Source organism: Doryrhamphus excisus, chromosome 12, assembly GCF_030265055.1.
Source record: "Doryrhamphus excisus isolate RoL2022-K1 chromosome 12, RoL_Dexc_1.0, whole genome shotgun sequence".
Taxonomy (NCBI): domain Eukaryota; kingdom Metazoa; phylum Chordata; class Actinopteri; order Syngnathiformes; family Syngnathidae; genus Doryrhamphus; species Doryrhamphus excisus.
Window position 1 is genome coordinate 4845340 of NC_080477.1, and position 22479 is coordinate 4867818.

At 38.9% G+C, this 22479-nt stretch overlaps 1 protein-coding gene across 2 annotated transcripts; it reads right to left on the reverse strand.

Moving 5' to 3' along the window:
• Positions 1–234: 234 nt before the first annotated feature.
• LOC131139799 (excitatory amino acid transporter 2-like) lies at positions 235–22193 on the reverse strand. 2 transcript variants are annotated; one of them, XM_058089699.1, is made up of 11 exons: positions 22182–22193; positions 8701–8840; positions 8432–8584; positions 7244–7494; positions 7045–7153; positions 6815–6941; positions 6479–6712; positions 5160–5354; positions 4945–5079; positions 4104–4314; positions 235–3278 (listed from the first exon to the last, which is right to left on the reverse strand). In XM_058089699.1, exons 2-11 carry the CDS (start codon positions 8828–8830, stop codon positions 3207–3209), a joined length of 1617 nt encoding a protein of 538 aa, XP_057945682.1. In that variant the 5' UTR covers positions 8831–8840; positions 22182–22193; the 3' UTR covers positions 235–3206. The 2 variants fall into 2 exon arrangements, with proteins under 2 accessions (XP_057945682.1, XP_057945680.1); XM_058089697.1 differs by lacking the exon at positions 22182–22193 and adding an exon at positions 11288–11546.
• Between the last annotated feature and the right edge of the window lie 286 nt (positions 22194–22479).

Below are 22479 nucleotides of genomic sequence, written 5' to 3' on the forward strand. Positions count from 1 at the left end.
AACAGGAGGTGAACAAATGGAACTGGTGAGGGGTAGGCTCAAATAAGCTTTGCTTCTTCCTACTCCTTTTGGACATACAAAACCGAATTATGCTACGTGATGTGCTCCAGTTTAACTTGTGTGTGAAACATCCATCCATTTTTTTACGCCGCTTATCCTAATTAGGGTCGCGGAGGTATGCTGGAGCCTTATCATGAAACATACGTTCAAAAATAAACTCAGCAGCAAGCTCATCAGTAATAATTTATTTGTATCCTTTGATATTTACACACATGTATTAAAACATTTACATGCTTTTGCTTTATTTTCACCTGACAAAGACCTGCAGTTCGGCCTGCAGTTGTTGTCTGTTTGCAATGTCTTGCGCCATCGGACAGTCTTGGTCAAATTATATGACAAACAATGTTAAACATGAAATGAATACTCAATACATAATAGAGAAAATACAAAATATATGTTGAATTGTCTAAAGATTTAGCATATTCATGAAAAATACTTGCTACATTAGCTCAGTTGACTAAAAACATTTTCCTTATCATATAAAAAATAAAATAAAATAAATGATGCCTTCAGTTCAGAGATGTATTCTGCAATGAGTTTTGGTTGTCAGTTACTAACTAGTTACTAACAAATATCCCCCAGTAATTTCAGTAATAATGTCAGTAATATCCCCCCTCATGAGCCTTAAAAAACAAACCATGAAACAATAACACCATACTCTCCAAAATTAGGGAGAAATACATGGGTCCATTTGGGGCACAGTAGTTCCTCTGAAATATGAAAATCAGTTTTATATGACGCGTTCTTCGGAGTTTGCTGACTAAAAACTAGAGAATGTTTTTTGCAGTGTTCAGTCAAAGTCACGTCATGAAAAACATGTAAAAAGATAACTACAAAATGTTACATTTATGGAAAATAGTGACAGATAAACCTTATACTCGCAAAACGTTCATGTCAGTAATAACGATGGTGATGACTGGACACCACATGATTTTTAGATATCGATCAAGAAAGGACCTGACATCATCTAAGATTGAATTTGTCATCACTACACCTCAATAATGTATCAATTGTTCACAACCATGAAATTTCCATTTCACTTATGACTAACAAATTCAAAATACACACGGAACAGAAGATCCTTGTAAAAATGTCTGCAGGTTCGGCGAACGTGTCACATAGACACATTTTCACAAACGAGAAAACCAGAGGCTCATAGAGGGGATTATAAATCTAGTTCTATCATTGGTAATTCATAATAGAAAGCATCACAAAAACAATTTAGACCAATGACAAGAACAACCGTCTGTATACATATTCCACATTTATCTTTAAGAGTATAGATCTACTGTATATACGTGAAGTGCAAGGAGGCACTTTAAACATGAATATAGTCTTAGATGTTGCTTATTTTAGACAAAAATAAATGACTAAAATCGAAGAGATGCTACACTGGATCATCCAGCTACATAAAGTTACCATTTAATGATCTTGTTGAACAACTTTAACATTAAAGCTGAGACTGTACACCTGAAAAACAAACATGAACAAACCCAATGGTGCTATGGTACAGTATGTACAGTGGTCCCTCGGTTTCCTTATGCCCACGTATGTGACGAAAACTATTGGCAAAAATATATCTGGGTTTTGTGCTTAGTAAACTAGTTGTTTTTTTTTTTTTGCGTTTCATTCTGGGAAATCAATCTTGTATAGTGTCTTTGCACAAAATGTGCATGTTAGCCTGTGCTCAACTCTGACCCCTCTATTATGTCATCACTGGTTGTGTCTGTAGTTGTTTGATAACAAGTACGGCTGCCAAAAAACCCACCATTGGACCGAAGATAGTTGCAAGTGCCAGCACTTTGATAAGGAAAATAATTAAAAAAAAAAAAAAAAAAAAAAACCTATTGCATTCAGGAAAGAAGTCATAGCAAATCACAAAGGTGGTCAAAAGTGGATGTCCTTTCAAATACTCCCTCACTGTTATTTTCTGCATGTAAACTGTAATTATTCACTATAAAATGTGTTTTTATTAATATTTTGGGGTATCTAGAAGAGATGAATTGGGTTTACATTGTTTATTATTGACAAAAAAAATATTAGTTTTTTGTACAATTCGAATTTGGTCAGACCTTTTGGAGCAGATTATTACCAAAAACCGAGGTACCACTGTAGTCACTTAAGCAAAATGAAATGAGTCTAAATGAAAGTCTAGCTGATGAGAGGGACCCAGCCGTCCTCATACAGCCATAAAGCCGGGTACAAACCATTTCCTCTAGTCATTCAACTTTTAATTTAAATTTCACCACACTGACTGCATTATGCAGTTGACGTCTTCAAGGCAAGTTAGATAAATAGTAAAGAAAACACCAGATTTGAAAAGAACAACATCAATGCACTGGCCTGGAGAGTATGAGAGTCATTTCCACCTTTTGAATCCCACTTACTGAACCCAACTTGTTTGCCTCTCTGATCATCCCCACTTGCTCTCAGGAACGGCGCATACGAACACATACATGCCAGACATACATTTGTAACTACTTCCAAAAATTCTGTGTTTCAGTCAAAAACACATAAAAAAACTGGAGGGCACCCCCATGTACTTGCTGTTAAAACAAGACATCATGTGCTGGTTGTTGCCGTAATTATAGGCCACACCTTTACCTCTTATGGTCTAAAACTTAAGCGCTTCAGCTTGTTTGTATGTACGACCTCAGGGTATAATCCCATTAGTCAGAAAGTGAAAGGGAGCGCAGTCTTGATTTTGCATCCTAACACCATGCAGATACCTTCTGTTTCCATTCTGCTCTCACAGACCATGTTAGCATTGTGAACAAACAGTCAATGTTTCTAAACCTAAGAAAAGCTTCAATACAAAAGTGTAATGAGATCTTACAAAAGGTTGAAGAATTCTGCAGCTGACAAAACAGGAAGCTTGTAGCAGCACCGAGTAAGGCCCTGAGTCTTCTCAACCAAATGTTCATTTTATCAGTGCCTAAAATGCACCAGTTCATTGAATTTTTGTGCAAATGCACAATCTATGTGAGGTGAGCTGAAGCTATCCAGACTGAAAAGGACTGAAAAGGAAAGGGTGGTCGTCTTGGACTTGCACTGCCATAATTGTTGTTTGAGTGTCTTTTCGGTAGTTTTGTCATCAAAAGGACTTGTGGAACTCAAGGTAAGGCGCAGCAGCCTCGGGGTCTGCTTTACTCGCATTTCCATGGTTCCTCTTCAACAAGAGAGAAATCTGTCGTCTTGCCATTTTTGCCCATGTTGACCTGTAAGCAATTACCAACAGTTTCTAACTAAGGGCCCAAGGCACTGTCATGACAAACCATTAGTGGTTGGGAACAGAGAAGCCAGAGGTTCCAGGCCATTGTCATATGGGATTTCCCAACACGGATGTAGTATGTGTTTGATAAATACTCATGGAAGGAACCAGTGGGTGTTTTATGGTTACATAATTACATCAAAAAGCATTAGTCCATTTGTAAGAGTTGGCCATGTATTTAATGGATTCTCTGCCCAACCGAATTACAATGCAGCATCGGATAAAAGTTGCAAAGAAATATCACTATGAATGGTAAACCAACAGCGGTTTTGCTGTTAGGAAAATAGCTTTTCAATGGTCTAATGAAGGATCTGAGCATTTAATTAGTCTACACATTGTTTGGGAGTGAACATAGTGAATAAGCAGTCTTCATGTAACCCTAAAAATATGAAGATCATTTCAACTGTAATTTGGTTAGGGCTGCCTTGAATACATCAATACATGTCCAATTAATCCAGAGGGATGTCAGACAGATATCTTATACAAATTAATGTAAAAGGAAAGCAACACGTATTCATCTGACAACGTTGACTTTTCGTGAACATGGCACCACAAAAACTGCTTTTTCGTATGATTAGATGGTGACTGTTATAATATATATTTACACATACACATTTATTTAGCTTCATCCACGTTTTCGTCAATGAAAACATGGCATTCAGCATTCTCACATACACCAGCAAAGGAAGTCACAGAGAACGAAAGACAAACACGAACACAGCTGGGAAGAATCCTACATACAGGTCTCTATATCCGTTAACGTCAAATGTACCTTGCAGTCGTCTATCAAAATTGAGTTGTGGTGAGCGTACACATTCTGGTTGGTGCTATTTTCAAAGAAGGATTTTGTTTTAGCCATTTCAAAGTCATCCAGTCTGGACTGTTGGGCGTCGAATGAGTCGAGCTCGTCTTTGGAAAGATGGTACACAATTCCCGCTCCGTATGAATCGCCAACCACATTGACTGAAGTACGGAAGCGATCTCTGCATAACGGAAAGAGTAAAGACAGTCCGGTTAGGGAGGAGGAGACAAAGAATGACACAAATCACAGAGAGACCAGCAACATTGATCACATCGTAGCCAACCCGTGCAGTAAAACGATACAAGTCCATGGGAATTTCACAATGTTCTTATTTCCCTCCATGTACAATCGGAATCGGACTCGGTTTGCTTGTCAACCGCAATGTTGGCTGGAATGAGGATGGATTCTTTTGTCAACATTTCCGTGCTCATAATTTCTAACCAAGGTTGACCACCTGACTTCATGGAGTGCTACCTCAAGAAAAGCAATTACGGGTCAATCTGAAAAAAATATATTTGTAAGTAAACTTGAAGTCATGAATCAAAAATATGAAGTGTGCGAATCCTCTGCAGCTGCACATTTTACACAGATTTTAATGATGTCTTTTGGGAGTCAAAATAACTTTTGCTCACTGGAGTTTGAAAGTTTTGCCATGAAAACAGCACAAGTTAATGTGGAAAAGTAAACAGTAGGCGTGGTTAGAATTCAATTTAGAAATAATCCGCAATGGAATATATTAACAGTGAAAAATATAACAATGCATAATAATGGCATTTGTACTGTATAATATGATCTGCAGCGTCTCACTCACAGGAGCCAGTCGACAGCCACGAGGAGGCTAATATCCTGAGTGGGCAGGCCGACTGCTGTAAGGATTAGCAGCATGGTTACCAGTCCAGCGCTGGGAATACTGGCCGCTCCAACACTGGCGAGGGTTGCCGTCATACTGTAAAGAAAATAAAACTGTTTGTACAAGTTCTTAGCGGTAGTAACTGACACTGATATGTCCATCTTTGCATGACTCACCTGACCGTGACAATCTGGCCCCAGTCCAGAACAATTCCATTCATCTGAGCGATGAAAATGGCAGCCACGGCCTCATAAAGCGCTGTGCCATCCATGTTGATTGTGGCCCCCACAGGGAGGACAAAGCGGGTGACTCTCTTATCAATTTTTAGGTTCTCCTCTAAACATCGGAACGTGACAGGCAAGGTTCCGGCACTAGAGCGTGACACAAAGATGAAAACAAAAGAACAAAGTTGAATTAGCATAATCGTTGTGATTTGGTTCAATTTTGATTTTGGTCTGCAGGAAACCTCATTTAAATGGGTCATAATTACAATGCTCATGAATATAATTACAGAGTTCCCCCATTCTCGCAAACAAATATTACTCTAAACTATGCTCATTTATTAATTGTTATGTTCATATGCAAAAGATAAAATAGGCTAGAATTTTAATGAGCTTTAAATCATTCAAGGAACAAGCACGGAGAGCACTTGGAATTTGGCGTGAATCTCAGAGCAAAACATCCGCTGTGTCTTAGCAGCTGCTGTGTTTGTTTTGTTTGACAATTAGTGCTGCTTGTAGATGACGGAGCGGTGAGGAAGCAGCAACTTAAAGGAAGTGAGCTCACCTCAGGAGGGGAACGAGAGCACCTTATGTCATTAATAAAACACAGCGTCAATGAAAGACATCCCACATGGAAGCAAAGTTAGAAGTTGCTGCTGACATGAATATATAAGTAACCACTTGAAATAAAAGTTTGTTCTTATTTGCCGTACGGCCTGAGATGAACAGGCAATTATGAGCAAACGGTTCATTTGAGAAAAAACCCAACTGACCCAACCTAGGTAAGCGGTGTCAGGTTATCAGCCATTTGTTTTCATGTTAGTTCTTGGGACACCATTGCTATCTGAGAAGTAGCCATTGCTCATACAATTGAACAGGTTTTTAAATTCATTCATTCATTTTCTACCGCTTATCCTCACGAGCGTCTTCGGGCGAGAGGCGGGGAACACACTGGACTGGTGGCCAGCCAATCACAGGGCACATATAGACAAACAACCATTCACACTCACATTCATACCTATGGACAATTTGGAGTGGCCAATTAACCTAGCATGTTTTTGGAATGTGGGAGGAAACCGGAGTACCCGGAGAAAACCCACATATGCACGGGGAGAACATGCAAACTCCACACAAAATTGGCCGAAGGTGGAATCGAACTCGGGTCTCCTAGCTGTGAGGCCTTCGCGCTAACCACTCGGTCGTCATGGATTGGATTGAGCCTAAAAGTGCAATAATAATATCTAACAAAGTGGAAAACACAAACATTGTAATACCTGGATGCTGTTCCAAGTGCTGTGACCCAGGCCTGGAACATTCCCATGAAGAACTTGAAAGGATTTTGTCTGACTATGACAAAATATATAAGTGGAAGAAAGATGCCTCCGTGGATGATGAGGCCCACTATCACAGTGACCATGTACATTCCCAGCTGTCGGGCAACCACCTCCAGGTCAGCAATGGAGATGATCTTTCCACAGATTAGGCATGCAATACCAACAGGAGAGTACCTGAAGCCCATCAACAAGTATTACTTCTGGAGACCCTCATATTGTGACTATGTACTGATTTCCGATTTTTGGATTTCAGTGTTTTTGGAGAGGCACACTTACCACATGATTGCACTAACAATCTTCATGATGATCTCATTCAGGACATTGAAGAACTCCAACATCAGTTTGGCTTTTTCCCCCATTTTCCCCATCATGACTCCAAACGCAACAAAGAATCCAATTAAACCTTTGAGACAACACACAAGTTTGGCTTAAATTGAAGGACACTGCAAATGTAGTCAGAATACTCCAAATACTTTTTTTAATCCAGAATAGAAACAAGAGCCTACCAAGGACATTCATCCCACTCTTGAACTGAAGGGACCTCTTGATCGTGAATTGAGGGGGTGCTTTGGTTCTGTTAGTGGGCACGGGTACTTTGGTGGTCACCGTTTGTATCTGCCCGAGAAGTACAAAACAAAACAGTTGTAACTAAGAAAATGAGTTCCGTGGTGCATCGTGTATGGTGCTCGTGTTTGTCAGACGTACCTGTTGGAAGCAGGCTTGCACTAAGTTTTCTGGGAACAGATTCCGGATGAGATCAAAGAAAGCATCCACACTGGAGACATCATCATTCTTCTTTCCTTGTCCAAGATTAGCTCTCAGTTTGGGGTTCCCAGGATGGATGAGCAGCACCAAGATCACCCCCAAGACAGCTGCAATCACGGTTGTGGACATGTAGTACACCATAGCTCTGGTGCCGAGACGACCACTTGATTTAGCATCCAAGCCGGCCAGTCCTGCGTAGGCACACGTGGCAACAACATAAAACGTGTGTCTCATTTGAGTGTGATAATCTGATCTATGGTCTTCGGCATATCGGTTTTGACCGATATTTTCCAACTCTCAATTTCCAATACCGAACATGACATACTGTATCTCCTGTAGTGGAATGAACACGTGATGTGTACAGCATTTTTCAAATATCGGTTAAAATCATCAGATACCGATATCACATTTTTATGCTGATATTGGACATCCCTATTCATATTAATAAATGTGTTGCACATGTAAAAATATGGCTGTTAAAAGTCATTGTTTGTGACTTCATAACAGTGTTTTGCTCAAATCGGTAAAGAACAGTGTGTATTTTCTTATATAGTGTATACATAGTACTGGATAGCCACACTTTTTGCAAATGGTAAAAAAAATGAATGTTAGATACGCTCGTAAAACAATTTGACATATGGCTTGTGTCTCCAACCCCTGAAACCTTCCTGACAGCTTAACATTGACATTCTCCTCCCATTTCAGATCAACATTTGCAATAAAAGTGTCTGTTGTAGACTGTGACAGTTATTAGATTTGATTCAGCCCCGGAACCCTCCACTCTACTTCTCTGTTCAATACTCTTGTCAACACACGGTAAGTCACTGTTGATGCACTACACCACTGATGGGGATGTCATACAAACTATCCTTTTAATAAGTAAGGGTGTTTTGTGGCTGAATACGGCCTATTATTAGTCATAAATGTTACCATATATATATATATATATATATATATATATATATATAATTTTTTTTTTTTTTTTTTTTTTTTTTTTTCAATTTGTTTTCCCTTTGACTTGTCTAAAACACACCCTCTCTTTTCTCTGACAGCACCATACATCTCACTTCAGGGCATTTGGTGGCAAATGAAGCAGGACATTTATAGCCACTAATTTCCTTCACCCACCTGTGACCAGACTTGAAACAACAAGTGGCAAAATAAGCATCTTTAGCATCCTCATTAGGATCTCCCCTGGGAAGCTTATGATCAAAATAACATCAGGAGGGAGAGGCGATATGTGTCGCAGCAGCATTCCAGCAATGGAACCGAGAAACACACCTGAAAGAACGACAAAGGACAAACAAACCCTTGAGACTTTTTTGGCATTGTTTCATCCAAAAATACCAGCTTGTATACAATAACAATAATTTACAATAACAAGACCTTGAACTCACCAAGAATTGTGAGCGTTAGAACCATGTTCTTCATGACTTTATCACATACATTGCTGCAAAAGCTCTCGGTCGTGTCCACTGGAGGCTCCAAGTGGCCTTCATCTATCCTGACCTCCACGTGCTTCTGCATCTTGTTGGCACTGTCATGAACACAGAAGAAGAAACGTGAATTTTTACCACAGGCTACAAGAATTATTAGAAGAGTTATTGCGGAATAAAAGCAATATTCCAGAAAATAAGTCATTTTTGCTGCTTATTCCTAAAAGCGGCAAAGCACTTTTGTCCTATACAGTTATCCCTGCTATGTTGTATTTGGGTTCGAACATCACACCCTCACTTAACTGCATTTTTTCCAAAAATTAATCAACTAATATATGATTGCTCATTTGAATACTTGACTATGACCTTTTATGCGTGAAATAAAGCCGATTTAAGCAAACTGTGTGTATTCAAAGTATTTTCAATCATAAAAATGGCAAAATCTGGGACTTGTGTGTGCCTATAAGAGGCAGGGTCTGGGAAGTGATGTCCGTAATGTTAGTTGATTGTGTTTAGCTGAATGTTAGCATGGTTAGCAGTGTGGTGACCAAGCATTTTTTTGTAAAGAACACTAGAAAAGAAACGGAATATGCGGGTGGTATTCTATATCATCATTTACACATTACGCAATCAACTGCAATGGCAATGGGATGCAGAGCTCCATCATCACCAACCCTTCATAGCATCCTACACATTTAGATTCACTGACGAAAAAAAAAAAAAAAAAAAAAACGAAAATGGGGAGGGTAAAAAAACTATATTGATGGATTCCCCCTTGTTTGATACCTTTTTCCAACATGGTACTTACCACCAAAGCTACTAAATAGTAAGGAAACTATAACCTTTAACATTCATTTAATGTTGAATTTTGTTTTTCAAGCCACATTTTCCGATGTCTGATTCTAGCGAATTTGTTGCTTGCAAATCACACATTTAAAATCCTGCTGAGCCAAACGTTTGCTCACGCTGCTTGGTCACTCCACTAATGTAACATCTTGGTTTGTTGTGGTGTGGCGTAAAGCCTCTTGGACTTAAAGATCAGCTCTCCTCAGTACAACCTTTAAATCTACTGCAGACGTTCACAGTTACGTAACAAAGCTCATGTCACCGAGACGCTTGACCTTCATGACTTCAACACCTGGACTACAGTTTCTGACAGCGAAGTCGGCGGAGATGCTTTTTGTTTTGATTAACAAATGTAATAAAGAAAGGTTCTTCTTTGCAACATGATGCGATGGTGGGGAAGGTAAAATAAACAAATAAAAAATAAAAATAAACGAGTTGTAGTTGTAAGAGGCATGTAAACATGATGTATCATTCTCTAAACTGGATAATGACTTTGATAGAGGGACCATTTGAGGTGAGGAGAGAACTGCCAAGTCAATCACGCCTGTCTGATAGACGCTCCTCCAGCATTAATGACAGTTAAGTCTTTTAAAGAGGATAAAATTAGCACCTCCAGCACACAGGTGATTGTGTTATGTAACAGAAAAGGGGATTCCCGGGAAAAGTCAAGGTGCCACCTAGGTGAGCCTGACGAAGGTCATGTGGGAGATTAGCAATTTGAGATTTGGACAGGAATGTTTGTGTTTTGATGCAGGAGAAAATAATGGTAATGGTAATGGTTTTATTTCATTTGAACAATTGAGTGCATCCCATAATCAGTTCACAGTTCCACATGTCCAAAAGGAGTAGGAAGAAGCAAAGCTTATTAAATCCTACCCCTCCATCTGGTACTTTTACAATCAGTAACTGTTACATTTGTTCACTTCCTGCTTTCCATAATACAGTTTAAGGTTTTTTTTTTGTTTTTTTTAATAATGCACCTCATACCAAAGTAGGAGGTGATATGAGCATCCAATGCCATAATGGGTACCATAGTGCGTGTCAATATAGTGATATATATAGCACATCATGACTGGTTCAAGACTCTTCATCCTTGTATTTAGCAAACATCAACTGCTTGTATTGTTTCTTGAATTGGCTCATCGTTGTGCATTGTTTGAGGTCCTTACTCAATCCATTCCATAGTTTGATTCCACATACTGAAATGCTATGGCTAGCATAACGTAGTCCTAGCATAGAAGTGTTTCAAATGTACTTCTTCCCTGAGATCATATTTCTCCTCTCTTGTAGAGAAGTATTGGATGACATTTTTAGCTAATTGGTTGTTTTTTGATTATTTTAGCTGTCTGAAAATTAACTATATCAGCAAGTTTAAGTATTTGTTATTTTAGAAATAAGGAGTTAGTATGTTCTCTGTAGGCGGCATTGTGAATTTTGCAGTACATTTGGCGAATAACAAAAGTGACAGACATGCTACACATAGAGAAGGAATCGATAATGCTAGGAAATTGTATAAAATAACACACAAAACATTGATTTCCCTTACTAGTACTATCGATGTAAAACCGTGGCCAAAAAAATCTTAAACTACCTCTGCATTGCAGCCTTGCAACTAAATTTTAACAATAATTTCAAGTTTGATTGACCCATCCGAGGAACAAATGCATCACAATATCACTGCAGGGAAATGATCAACACTTACCTGTTGATTGGTGAGCTTTTAGGAATCTAAATTGTATTTGTGTATTTAAGAGCGACCACAATGCCGTCCATTAGGGGGAAAACAACAAACTCATTGTAGATCCCATCAGAGGCCTCAAAAAAACAAAATATTCAACCTTTAAAAAGAAGTCAATGGCGACTCTTCAGCATACAAAATATATCCAGATTCACAGGCGCAAGCGTATGCAGCTGCAGAGATGTTCGTAAAGGTAAAGTGGCTCTCGTGGAGCTTAGAGGGAACACAACCAGACAGGAAGGGTGGAGTCAACCTGCCAAGATTAGTGAGAGGGAGAGAACCAAATCCTTGCTACTCTTATCATTCTGCCAGTCTTCTTCCAGACTGAAATACATCCATGCATGTTCCATGCCGGTTGCATTCACGGCTGTGCCAAAGCATGCCATTCACCGCATCCAGAGAACGATGCAATGATGCGTTTCTACAATTGTTGTGAGTGGTGAGCATGAAAAAAAATCAGCATATTTTAGATTTGTTGATAATTCTGGTGACACTTCCCTTCTCTCGGTTCTACCTGCTCTGATTTGCTTTTTATTGTCTATTGCTGAGACAAATATTGCTCCTTTAAATATGACCAAGATTTCCACAAGCTAAGAATGTGGTATGCAGGCTTGGGCCTCATTATTAAAGAGTCAGATGACATAATGACCTTCCATCCACATATGTTACATACCGTTTGTACTAATTAGGGTAGATGTCTACAGAAAGCCAGGGAGGTGCTGTTGAAAACTAAAATAGCAGAAAATATTCCCTTATTTACAAATGCAAATGCTGACAGGTATGTTTCTTAGTATATGGCCTCATTATCACTGTCTATGTTAATTAAATACACCGAAATCTCATATGGGAGGCACTTGCAGTACTGCTGCACCCAGAAGGTGTCAAGTGTTCAAGAGTTGGAAGGTGCTTGTCACTGAAGTCCTTCCACAGAGGAAAAGTCAGTGTCTTTTTTTTCTTTCTACAAGCACTTGCTAACAGAATATCAAATGCATTCTACATATTTGTATGCTCTGCTGAAAGAATGAATGAATTTGACTGCCAATATGGAGGATTGTGTTCGAAAACTCACCAGGAAGTGAACAGACTTTTACAACAAAGTGTCAGAACTTTTCCTGGACAGGGAAATGCTGCATGTACTTCATATACAGATAAAAGATCAAAACACATTTTTTTTTAGTTTATACAAATACATATAAGAAACAAATGAAAACAGTTTTTAGCCAAAGGGAATTATTATCCTCTTTTTTAACGAGTAGTTTAAAAATCCCCCAACATGTTTGCTATATATCTCAATCACTACAATTAGGCATGTCATAATGGACAAATCGATCTATCAAACGATCAGAAAAAAACAGGTCAATAATTATGACGACCTCAATAAATTGTGATATCTCTGTGACACGCAAGCTGGATGACAACAGGGTTCACTCTTCATACTACAAGCTACTAGCTACTAGCTAGTAGCTACTAGCTACTAGATATTAGCTACTAGCTACTAGCTACTAGATACTAGCTACTAGCTACTAGATACTAGATCAGGGGTCGGCAACCTTTACTATGAAAAGAGCCATTTTACCCAATGCCCACTGAACAAAAATAGCCTGGAGCCGCAAAGCATATAGTATGTTTAAAACAACATTGGAGGGAATTTGGGGGTATCAAAGTAGTTCAGATAAGAAAAGACGAGTTGGAGTACTCTTGCTAGTATTGGAGATAAACTTACATACATAAATGTATGTGTAAACTACTATAAACTTACCTGATTTGTTTACTCTGGCGCAAAAGAGTTCCCATGCCGCTGTTTTTAAATGATTTCCAATTTATTTATTAGAATTGTCAAATAAGTACTTAATAATAATAATTACTTATTTTCCTTCATGTACTGAACTGAATAGCAGTCAGAACTCACTCAGGATGCATTCATGGTCTCAGACAAAGTTGGATTTTTTTAAAACTCATTACAAAAGACATGCATTTTCCCCATTCAGGTGTTAAAAAATATTCAAGCATTGCAAAGGGAGCCACAACAAAGACGCTGAAGAGCCACATGCGGCTCTGGAGCCGCGGGTTGCTGACCCCTGTACTAGATGCTAGCTACTAGCTATGATAGCCACTTTCCATGCGCACCGTGACTCTGAGTATGCTGGACTGACAACACAAATAGATTTTAAAGCTACGCACAATAACCAGCACAGAAGGCGTTGGAGTTCTTCCAGAATCTGCACCTATTCAGCTGTATTTCGTAGTTCCCGCGAAAATGGTCTGTTTGAATGCATTCCACCCACGGCCCGCCTCCAGGCATGCCCACTCTGCTGTGGTTGGTCACACTGCCGAGTATATAGAAAGACGTCCGCTTTGTGTTGCTAGCTGTTTAGGAGTTGATAAATGGCGATTTATCTTTTTATAATGTCTGCTTTTAACATACATCCATTTGTGTTGGAACCCCAATCTGTCTACAGTCCAAAGTTACGTCTCTCAATGGGAAGTAGCTTTAGCATGTTAGCTATTAGCAACCCCCGCTTCTATTCTATAATGCTACACAGACAAGTGCTTTTGCTCCACGACTTACACAAAATAAACAGTTTGTACACTGATAAACTGTTAATTACTGCTAGCCCTCCTGACTCTTCCACACAGCCACGCAAAGTTAGAAAGGCGTTGGACTTCAGCAAGTTTGTTGGCTAGTCCAGCTGCATAGTGGCCCATGTTCTTAGAACAGTCCAGTGTGAAATGCCGTTGACGGATTAAAATACATTTCTTTGGCTGGTAGGGAATCAGGAACTCCAACCACTTGTGCCTGATGGTGGCATCTTTAGGAATTGGAAACAAAGGTTTCCTTTTGGAGGCATTGCTAGCAAGTAAACAACGGAGCAGCGCTTGGGGGAGGGCGGGGGAAGCAGAGCTTTGGGTAGGGCAGAGGGCCCTTTGTGATGTCACAAAGGCACGGTTTTACCACGCTTTTTCAAACTGAGCGTTTTGAGCCATGCCAAACTTCTTTCTGGGCTCACTTCCAAATCTCATTATCTGAAACTTTGGCATCTTTTAACACAAGAATACAACATTCTAACTACATTTATAGGTCAGAAAAGTGGAAACAGCATAGTAGGTTCCATTAAAGGTGAATGCCACAACCACAGTGTGGGAATATTTTGGTTTTATGTAAACGGACGGTGAAAACGGTGAGCAGACAGACAGTGACAGACAGTTTTCTCAACTGGGGAAAAAAAAAAGTACTGATGGAGATGCTCGGGCAGTGGCGCTTTCATCCTGGCAGTCAGTGCTTTGTATCTGGCATTTGTTTGGCAAATATAAACAAAACAGTGCAAAATGGTGTACGCCCACAGAGTAGACAGTGTTACTGGCTACAGTGCAGTGTCAAGCTGTCTCACACAGGTACATGGCACTGAACACCTCAGCTACAGCAAGAATCTCAAAGTAATGTAATAATTACGTGTAATTGGTCATGTTTAATATACAGTATATTAATGTAGCACAATAGAGTCCTGTTGCAGCATAAATTTCAAAATATTGAAATACAAGTTATATTATACCAGACCAGGGGCCTCTTTTATAAAACTTGCTTAAGCACAACATGGGGCTTGAAAGTTGAATACGCAACTTCCTACGGAAAGGTTGTTATTTATAAAAATAAACAGTGGGTGAGTGGTTAGCGTGCAGGCCTCACAGTTAGGAGACCCGAGTTCAATTCCACCCTCGACCATCTCTGTGTGGAGTTTGCATGTTCTCCCCGTGCATACGTGGGTTTTCTCCGGGTACTCCGGTTTCCTCCCACATTCCAAAAACATGCTAGGTTAATTGGTGACTCCAAATTGTCCATAGGTATGAATGTGAGTGTGAATGGTTTGTCTATATGTGCCCTGTGATTGGCTGGCGACCCCGCCTCTTGCCAAAAGACAGCTGGGATAGGCTCCAGCAACCCCCGTGACCCTCGTAAGGATAAGCAGTAAAAAATGAATTAATTAATGAAGTTATATGTGATGGGCCGCATGGTTATCATGTTGGCAAACAACCATTCACACTCACATTCATAGCTATGGACAATTTGCCCATTCACTGAGCATGCATGTTTTTGGAATGTGGGAGGAAACCGGAGTACCCGGAGTACCTCATCAGCTATGATTTGTTTGATCACCCCACACCAAATCAGTCAGGAAAGTCTTAAATAGTCAACTAATAATCAGGCTTTTCCTCACTTTGGTTGGAAATGACAATGAGAAGACTCAATAAGAAATTAAGAAAAACAGATAAGATAACAGCCAGCCGAGCTTCTTATTTTATTTTCAAGGCGTCTGGGTGCCCTGCTGCATATTTCTGCCTCTCAGTCTCGGTACTACAATATATCACGTTTGATTCATTAATCACGATGTACATACACAATAATAATGACAAGTTTTGTGTCTTGGTATAAATGTTTGTTTCTCGGATATGAGGATATGATATTAGGATACGGATATCGATATACTGATATTGTCCAGGAGCAAAAGTGTCATTACGAGAATGAAATAGTCCTATATTTTTATTTTTATTAACATTTGAACTTTTCAACATTTGAACTCCCTCTGCAACAACCTTATTTTTGTTTCTCAAAATATTATGACTAAAATACCATTATAAATTGTGTTTTATTTATATTTCAACCTTGTGCAACTAAAATGACATTATTTTTCCTCCTAATATTACCACATTATGCTCATAAAATTATGACTTTTTCTTGTAAAACTACAGCTTTTATTCATTACTACTGATTTTTCCCCCCCTTTTTTATTGTAAAATTAAATTTTTTACAATGTACCACAGGACAATAAAAAAACAACCGCTTTGCAGTCTTTGGAAATTGCATATTTACAATCTCAAAGCGAAACTTGGAAAAAAAATCCAGACTGCGAACAAACTAAGCTTTAAAGCACAGTTCAGATGAACAAGATCACACTCCTGTGCTAATATCAATATCAGCAGAAAAAAATGATGACCAAAATCTCCTTTTTTATTCCATGTTAATATCCGTCGGCCATCATTATGGGACATCCCTAGTCAGAGATTAGAGATTTAAAAAAACCCGTCAAACTCAGAGCACATGGCAAACCATTTGTCCATGCCATTTCACACCTCGCTCCGCCTTTCCCCTGTGCACGCCGCAACAGGCCAACCTCATGCTGCAACACCTGACAACACAAACCACGCTTAGACAGCAGGTGCCTATAATTAACTAATCTGTCCTGAGCCACCCTAATCTAGCACACACACACACACACACAGATGATAGACACACCGAGAGAACAGGGCTGCAGCTCTGCAGCTGTAGTAAAATAGTCCCTTGAATCAAAGAACCTGTTTCATCTCAATTCATAACATAACATCATTTTGCTGCATTTTATGTGCATAGGTTCATAAATCAGAGAAAAAGCACATAGTCACTAATATTCTGGGGGACAAAATGATAAGATGTGGAGTTTGCATGTAGACCAGCGGATGAAGTCAAAAACTCTCACAGCTTTGGAATATACTGTAACAGTACGTTGTGTGTATAATAGCTTGTATGCATTTTGATTCCATATTTGAAAACCTTGCACTTCATGAATCATAATTTGAGCCATCGTGTGCACCAAACAAAAATCTAAGTAAAAAACTAAATTTGGATGGTAGAAACAATACGCTCTTTCTATTGACTGAACTTTGTTCTTAGAAAGAGTCTCGAGAAAAAAAAATATGTTATTAACATGTGCACAATTTAACAGTGTGCCAGCAACTCCTAATTAGCATTCAGATAGCACGCTCTGTTGCCCACATGAGGACATGACTGCAGTTGAATTCGGAGAGAGTTGTTACACAGTTAAGAGGAATCAAATCTCTAACAGCAGGCTAGAATGCTGAAAGTTAAGCCAATAAAAATGTAAGGATGTGCTGAATAGCTGAAGGAAGGAGAAGCATGGTTGGGGGGGGGGGTGTTGCAGCAGACTGGCCAGTGTTAGATATAATTGCATCACCGACTTGCAGTCAAGGGAGGCAGGTGAATGATGATAACAATTCATGGTAACATAGAACATATATTTATATTTGTCCTTTGAACTGCATTATAAGTGAATTTTCTTATGATTCCAATAGATTTCTTATGTGAAAATTACAGAATTTCCTGATCAAATACAGGAAAGAAACTTTAGATGAGGCTGCTGAGCGTCTCTTGTTGGCTTAGTGCTCAAGCCCTGCCTACGTGCCTATTCCTCCCAATTCCTGCTCTGACTCTGCAAACCATGCAACATGCACGCACGTACGCGCGCACATTAGCAGTGTGTGGTGTCAGCTAACAATAGAGACTTGACCAAGTTTTGCTGCAAATGTTATTTATCACTGAACATACCGTATATAGGGTGACCGCTGTGTCTGTTTCTGTGTATCGTGACCACAGTAAACTGTTCAACTGAGGGGACAGTGCCGGTGCTGAACTGTCAAGTTGTGTTCTTTTGGCTGCCTGGGTCTCACTCGGGGATAATGACCAACTCTTCTTTTTTTACTAGCAAGGATTATTTTCTGGGATGCCTAAAGGGAGTTTTAAACACTGTATGTGGTCACCCTAAACATATAGCATAACCACACAATGACTCCAAATTGTACTGTCTGCGTAGATTGCAAAAGTTGAATCGAGGCAACTGAACTCTTATTGTTTGTCTTGCCAAATTTGGCCCGCAGCACACTAGTTTGAGGCCCCCGCCTTGATATGAAAGTTTAATGTTTGATATGAATGCTGTATGGTATCATGTACCCAGAAAAAATTATTACGTTTGATTAATGTTCATGTTAAAGGTTAAATAACTGTTAATAGTTATCCTCCCTATCCGTGTGGAAGTGGTAAGTTTTTGGCTTTTTATGTTTAAAGGAAATAACTTGGAGGCTACCGTTTAGGTCGCTAGCTCTCTAGTTTGCGAGTTAGCATGTGTCTCAAGACCCTGCAGTTGCGCAATATGTTGTAAATAAAAAGAGTATAAATGTGACTATAGTCGTGTTTTGTCATGTCTCCAGGGCTCTAATAATGCTTTGTTTATTTTAATCAGAAAAAATAATAATTTGTCTACACACCAACTATATGTGGTTTCTTAAGTTTTTATTATTCGCCGTTTTATTATTATTATTATTATATTTATTTATTACTGATTGATTGATTTTCTTTATTCTTGATTTGTTTATTTATTTTATTTCTTATTTCTTATTTTGTGTAGAAAAATAAAAATTAAGATATTTGAGAACAGTGGAATGTTTTATCAGAGCTTTTCTTGTAGAAAATCAGAACCAAAGCAAAGTTTATTCATTTTTCTGATTTTAATAAATAAATAAATGAATTAAAAAAAAATGTTTTTTTGGAAAACCTGATGCGGCCCAGCCTCGCCCAGACCCTAGCTCCAGTGGCCCCCAGGTAAATTGAGTTTGAGACCCCTGTCTTAGATGTTTCACCATTCACCCAAAAGGTGTCTTCAACTTTAAACAGTCGGTCAACCTATTGCTATGCAGGACGGTCCATCACCAGCCACACTGGGCAACAACAACAACAACAACAACAACCCTGTGGCTGTTCACACCCACAAGACACATAAATCAGTTCTAAACACACCTAAAGTTTAGAACTGATTTATGTGTCTTGTGGGTGTAGAACTCATATTTATATTATGAGGCCCATTGTCATCAGCAACACCAACCTGATGTCACAAATGCAGCTTTAAAGTTTAAGGTTCTGCTGCTTAAAATGTTGCCATAACACTGCTAATTATTTGCCGCTTGCCAAGATTTATAATCATATTTCTAGACATCCATCCATCATTTTTTATACCGCTTATTGTCATCAGGGTCACGGGCATGCTGGAGCCGACCCCAGCTGTCTTCAGGCAAGAGGCGGGGTACGCCGTGGACTGGTCATATTTCTGGACATGTTAGATCATTTATATTAATAAATTAAAAAAAACACCAATAGTGTGCTATTGACATAACTGACTTGTATATTAACCATGTAGTTGAAATAGGTAGTTCCCAATGATGTACATTGTTAGATAGCTCATATGAACTTATTGTGCGATTATTGTAATTATTCGTCTCGGGCCTAATGCCCGTGGGAAAGAGACTGCCACTAAATTCAAAGCATGATGTTATTATAAACATATATTATTAAAATTGTTAAAACCACCCATGTCACACCAATAGTGTCATTGTGCATCCGGCATTGGTTCACTTGACTGAGTGAAGTGAGAGTGAATGATTCTGTCTCTGTATGTGTCCTGTGATTGATTACCACCAAATGCTCCAATTACTGTAATGTAACTGCCACTGATTAATTGTCTCATTTAGAAAAGTAAATAACCCAACAGCTGTGGCTGTAGGCAACCGCCTGATGTACTTGTTATTCATGCCACAAGATGCTTTTGAAGCATCATAAGTAGTCAGCATCCAGAAGCTTCATGCACTTTCAAAGTGTTGATTGCGCTAATCAGCGGTTGTGCGAAACTCATGCATGTTTCACTTGTCGTGTTGTTTACAGTGAACTCATCATTATATATATCATCGGTATGAATGCTCGCAGTTTGCTCCTTGCCGGTGTTGGTTCTGTTGCTGTTGTGTTGTGAAATATGCTGACTAATGAATGACCATGTAGTCAAAGAGGGACAAAAAAGCCATTTAATATAATGAGTTGTCAAATTTCTTTCCAGTAATTGCCTGACTCCAAATGGCAAAATTAACAAATTAGCCAACTTAAGTTATTGTTTTTAATAACGATAATAACCATGCAGTTTGTAATAGTTATAATTGCACTAGCGAATGAAGACATTTATATCATCTTACAGCCAAAACTGCTGAGTATAATGTAAACCCCACTAAACATTTATGTGATTTACCTAAAGACATCCCTTCTATCAGCCTTAACTAGTGACATTTGTGGAGTTTTAGCCAGATTAAAATGTAAATATCCACAGATTTTAGCCACTAATGGTATATCTTTTTTTAATTTCCTCAGTCAACCATGAAAGGAGACGTATTGCCTTTGTGTTTTAGGCAAAACAAGACATTCGCACACATCAGCTTTGACTTTGGAAAACAGTGATTAATTTGATTAATTTGATTAATTTCTGTTGTATATGTTGTGGATCAAACCACTACCTGTTTGTGTTTGTTTCATATAGGTTTCGGCCGTCTCAGGCAGGGGTCGGCAACCTTTTGCATCAAAAGAGCCTGTTTCCACCCAATTAAAACCCTCTAGATCCACAACATTGTCACGTTCTTGCCAGTGGCCTGGCAGTTGGTCATGTTTCTTAAGTCTTCTCCACTGATTTCGGATCAACATTTGCAATGGAGGTGTTATAACAAATCAATTAATTTCAGTTTCAGTACCACTCTGCATGCCGCTTTAGTTGCTGTCATGTTAAATAGCAGGAAGCGAAATAACTGACAAACGTTACACGCCCCTTACACTTCAGCAAAGAATTTCATGGCACACATTCGCTTTGAAAGACTCATGACGGCTTCAGAAGAGATGAAGTGACTATAGAGAAGCATAAAACCATCCGGAGCCACAGCATAACAAATGAAAAGAGTCATATGCGGGTTGCAGACCCCTGGTCTACACTCTAAAGCAGGGGTCTCAAACTCAATTTACTTGGGGGCCACTGGAGCTCGGGTCTAGGTGAGACAGGTTTTACAAAAAAAAAACGCATTTATTAAAAACAGAAAAATGAATAAACTTTGCTTTGGTTCGATTTTCTACAATAAAAGCTCTGATAAAACATTCCACTGTTCTCAAATATCTTAATTTTTATTTTTCTACACAAAATAAGATGAAAAATAAATAAACAAATCAAGAATAAAGAAAATCAATCAATCAGTAATGAAAAAATAAATATAATAATAATAATAATAAAACGGCAAATAATAAAAACCACATATAGTCGGTGGGTAGACAAATTATTTTTTCAGATTAAAATTAACAAAGCATTATTAGAGCCCTGTAGACATGACAAAACATGACTATAGTCTATAGACTATAGTCACATTTATACTTTTATTTACAACATATTGCGCAACTGCAGGGTCTTGAGACACATGCTAACTCGCAAACTAGAGAGCTAGCGACCTAAACGGTAGCCTTCAAGTTATTTCCTTTAAACTTAAATAGCCAAAAACTTACCACTTCCACACGGATAGGGAGGATAACTATTAACAGTTATTTAACCTTTAACATTTAACATTAATCAAACGTAATAATTTTTTCTGGGTACATGATACCATACAGCATCCATATCAAACTTGCGCGGGCCGCACTAACATTAAACTTTCATATCAAGGCGGGGGCCTCAAACTAGTGTCCTGCGGGCCACATTTGGCCCGCGGGCTGCATGTTTGAGACCCCTGCTCTAAAGAGTTGCTTTCTCAATTAATCAAAATAAATTTTCTGATTTTGACTAAAACGGGTGTAAATCAAGTGTGGCCCGGGGCATTTGTGGCCCATGAAGATTTGTTTTTATTTGTTTAAATGGGGAAAATGGAGCAAAAAGGCACAATGCAAAGAGAAAATGTGAAATGTGGATACTAATACTGCGGTACTATGAAAATAATTGTTAGTTGTAGCCCTAGATTCAATGATTTCAAGGGTAGGCGTTTTGTAAATATCCTGATTTGACCTGTCATTATCTTATCTCTGCTGAGAATGCAGTACAGTAGATTTGCTAACATCATGACAAGGTATATTTAGCCATATTGGATAACATAAATACAGGAGACTCCACACACTCTCCCCAATATTACAACCAACTATCATTAACACGGTGCTAGATTCATATTTATTCACCGTTAGCCACTTGCTCACCTGCTGGGTGTCTTCTCTTCTTCAATTTCAGTTGACTTTGGATGGACGCAACTTTACTTGCAATGTTGCAAAGTTTTATTTTACTTAAAAATGGAGGAATAACTCTGGTGACGCAGCAGGTCCTCTGCAGCTGCAGAAATCTTTCCACCTTCCCCTTTTCAGACTCCAACAGCACCAACAGCTGACTGCCTATGCACCGTATGTACCCTGATGTGTAGACGTACAGTAGAGAGTTCAAACGTGAGAACACTTCGTCTTCTTAGGTGTGGGTGGGGTGTTCCTTTACAATAGATTAGGA

Excerpts from the sequence above, each read along its gene's own strand:
- LOC131139799 (XM_058089699.1), bottom strand. The coding sequence starts at position 8,830 with ATGCAGAAGCACGTGGAGGTCAGGATAGATGAAGGCCACTTGGAGCCT. Across the intron at positions 8,585-8,700 it reads TCTAACGCTCACAATTCTTG|GTGTGTTTCTCGGTTCCATT; the intron begins GTGAGTTCAAGG and ends TCGTTCTTTCAG. Across the intron at positions 7,154-7,243 it reads TGCAAGCCTGCTTCCAACAG|ATACAAACGGTGACCACCAA; the intron begins GTACGTCTGACA and ends CTTCTCGGGCAG.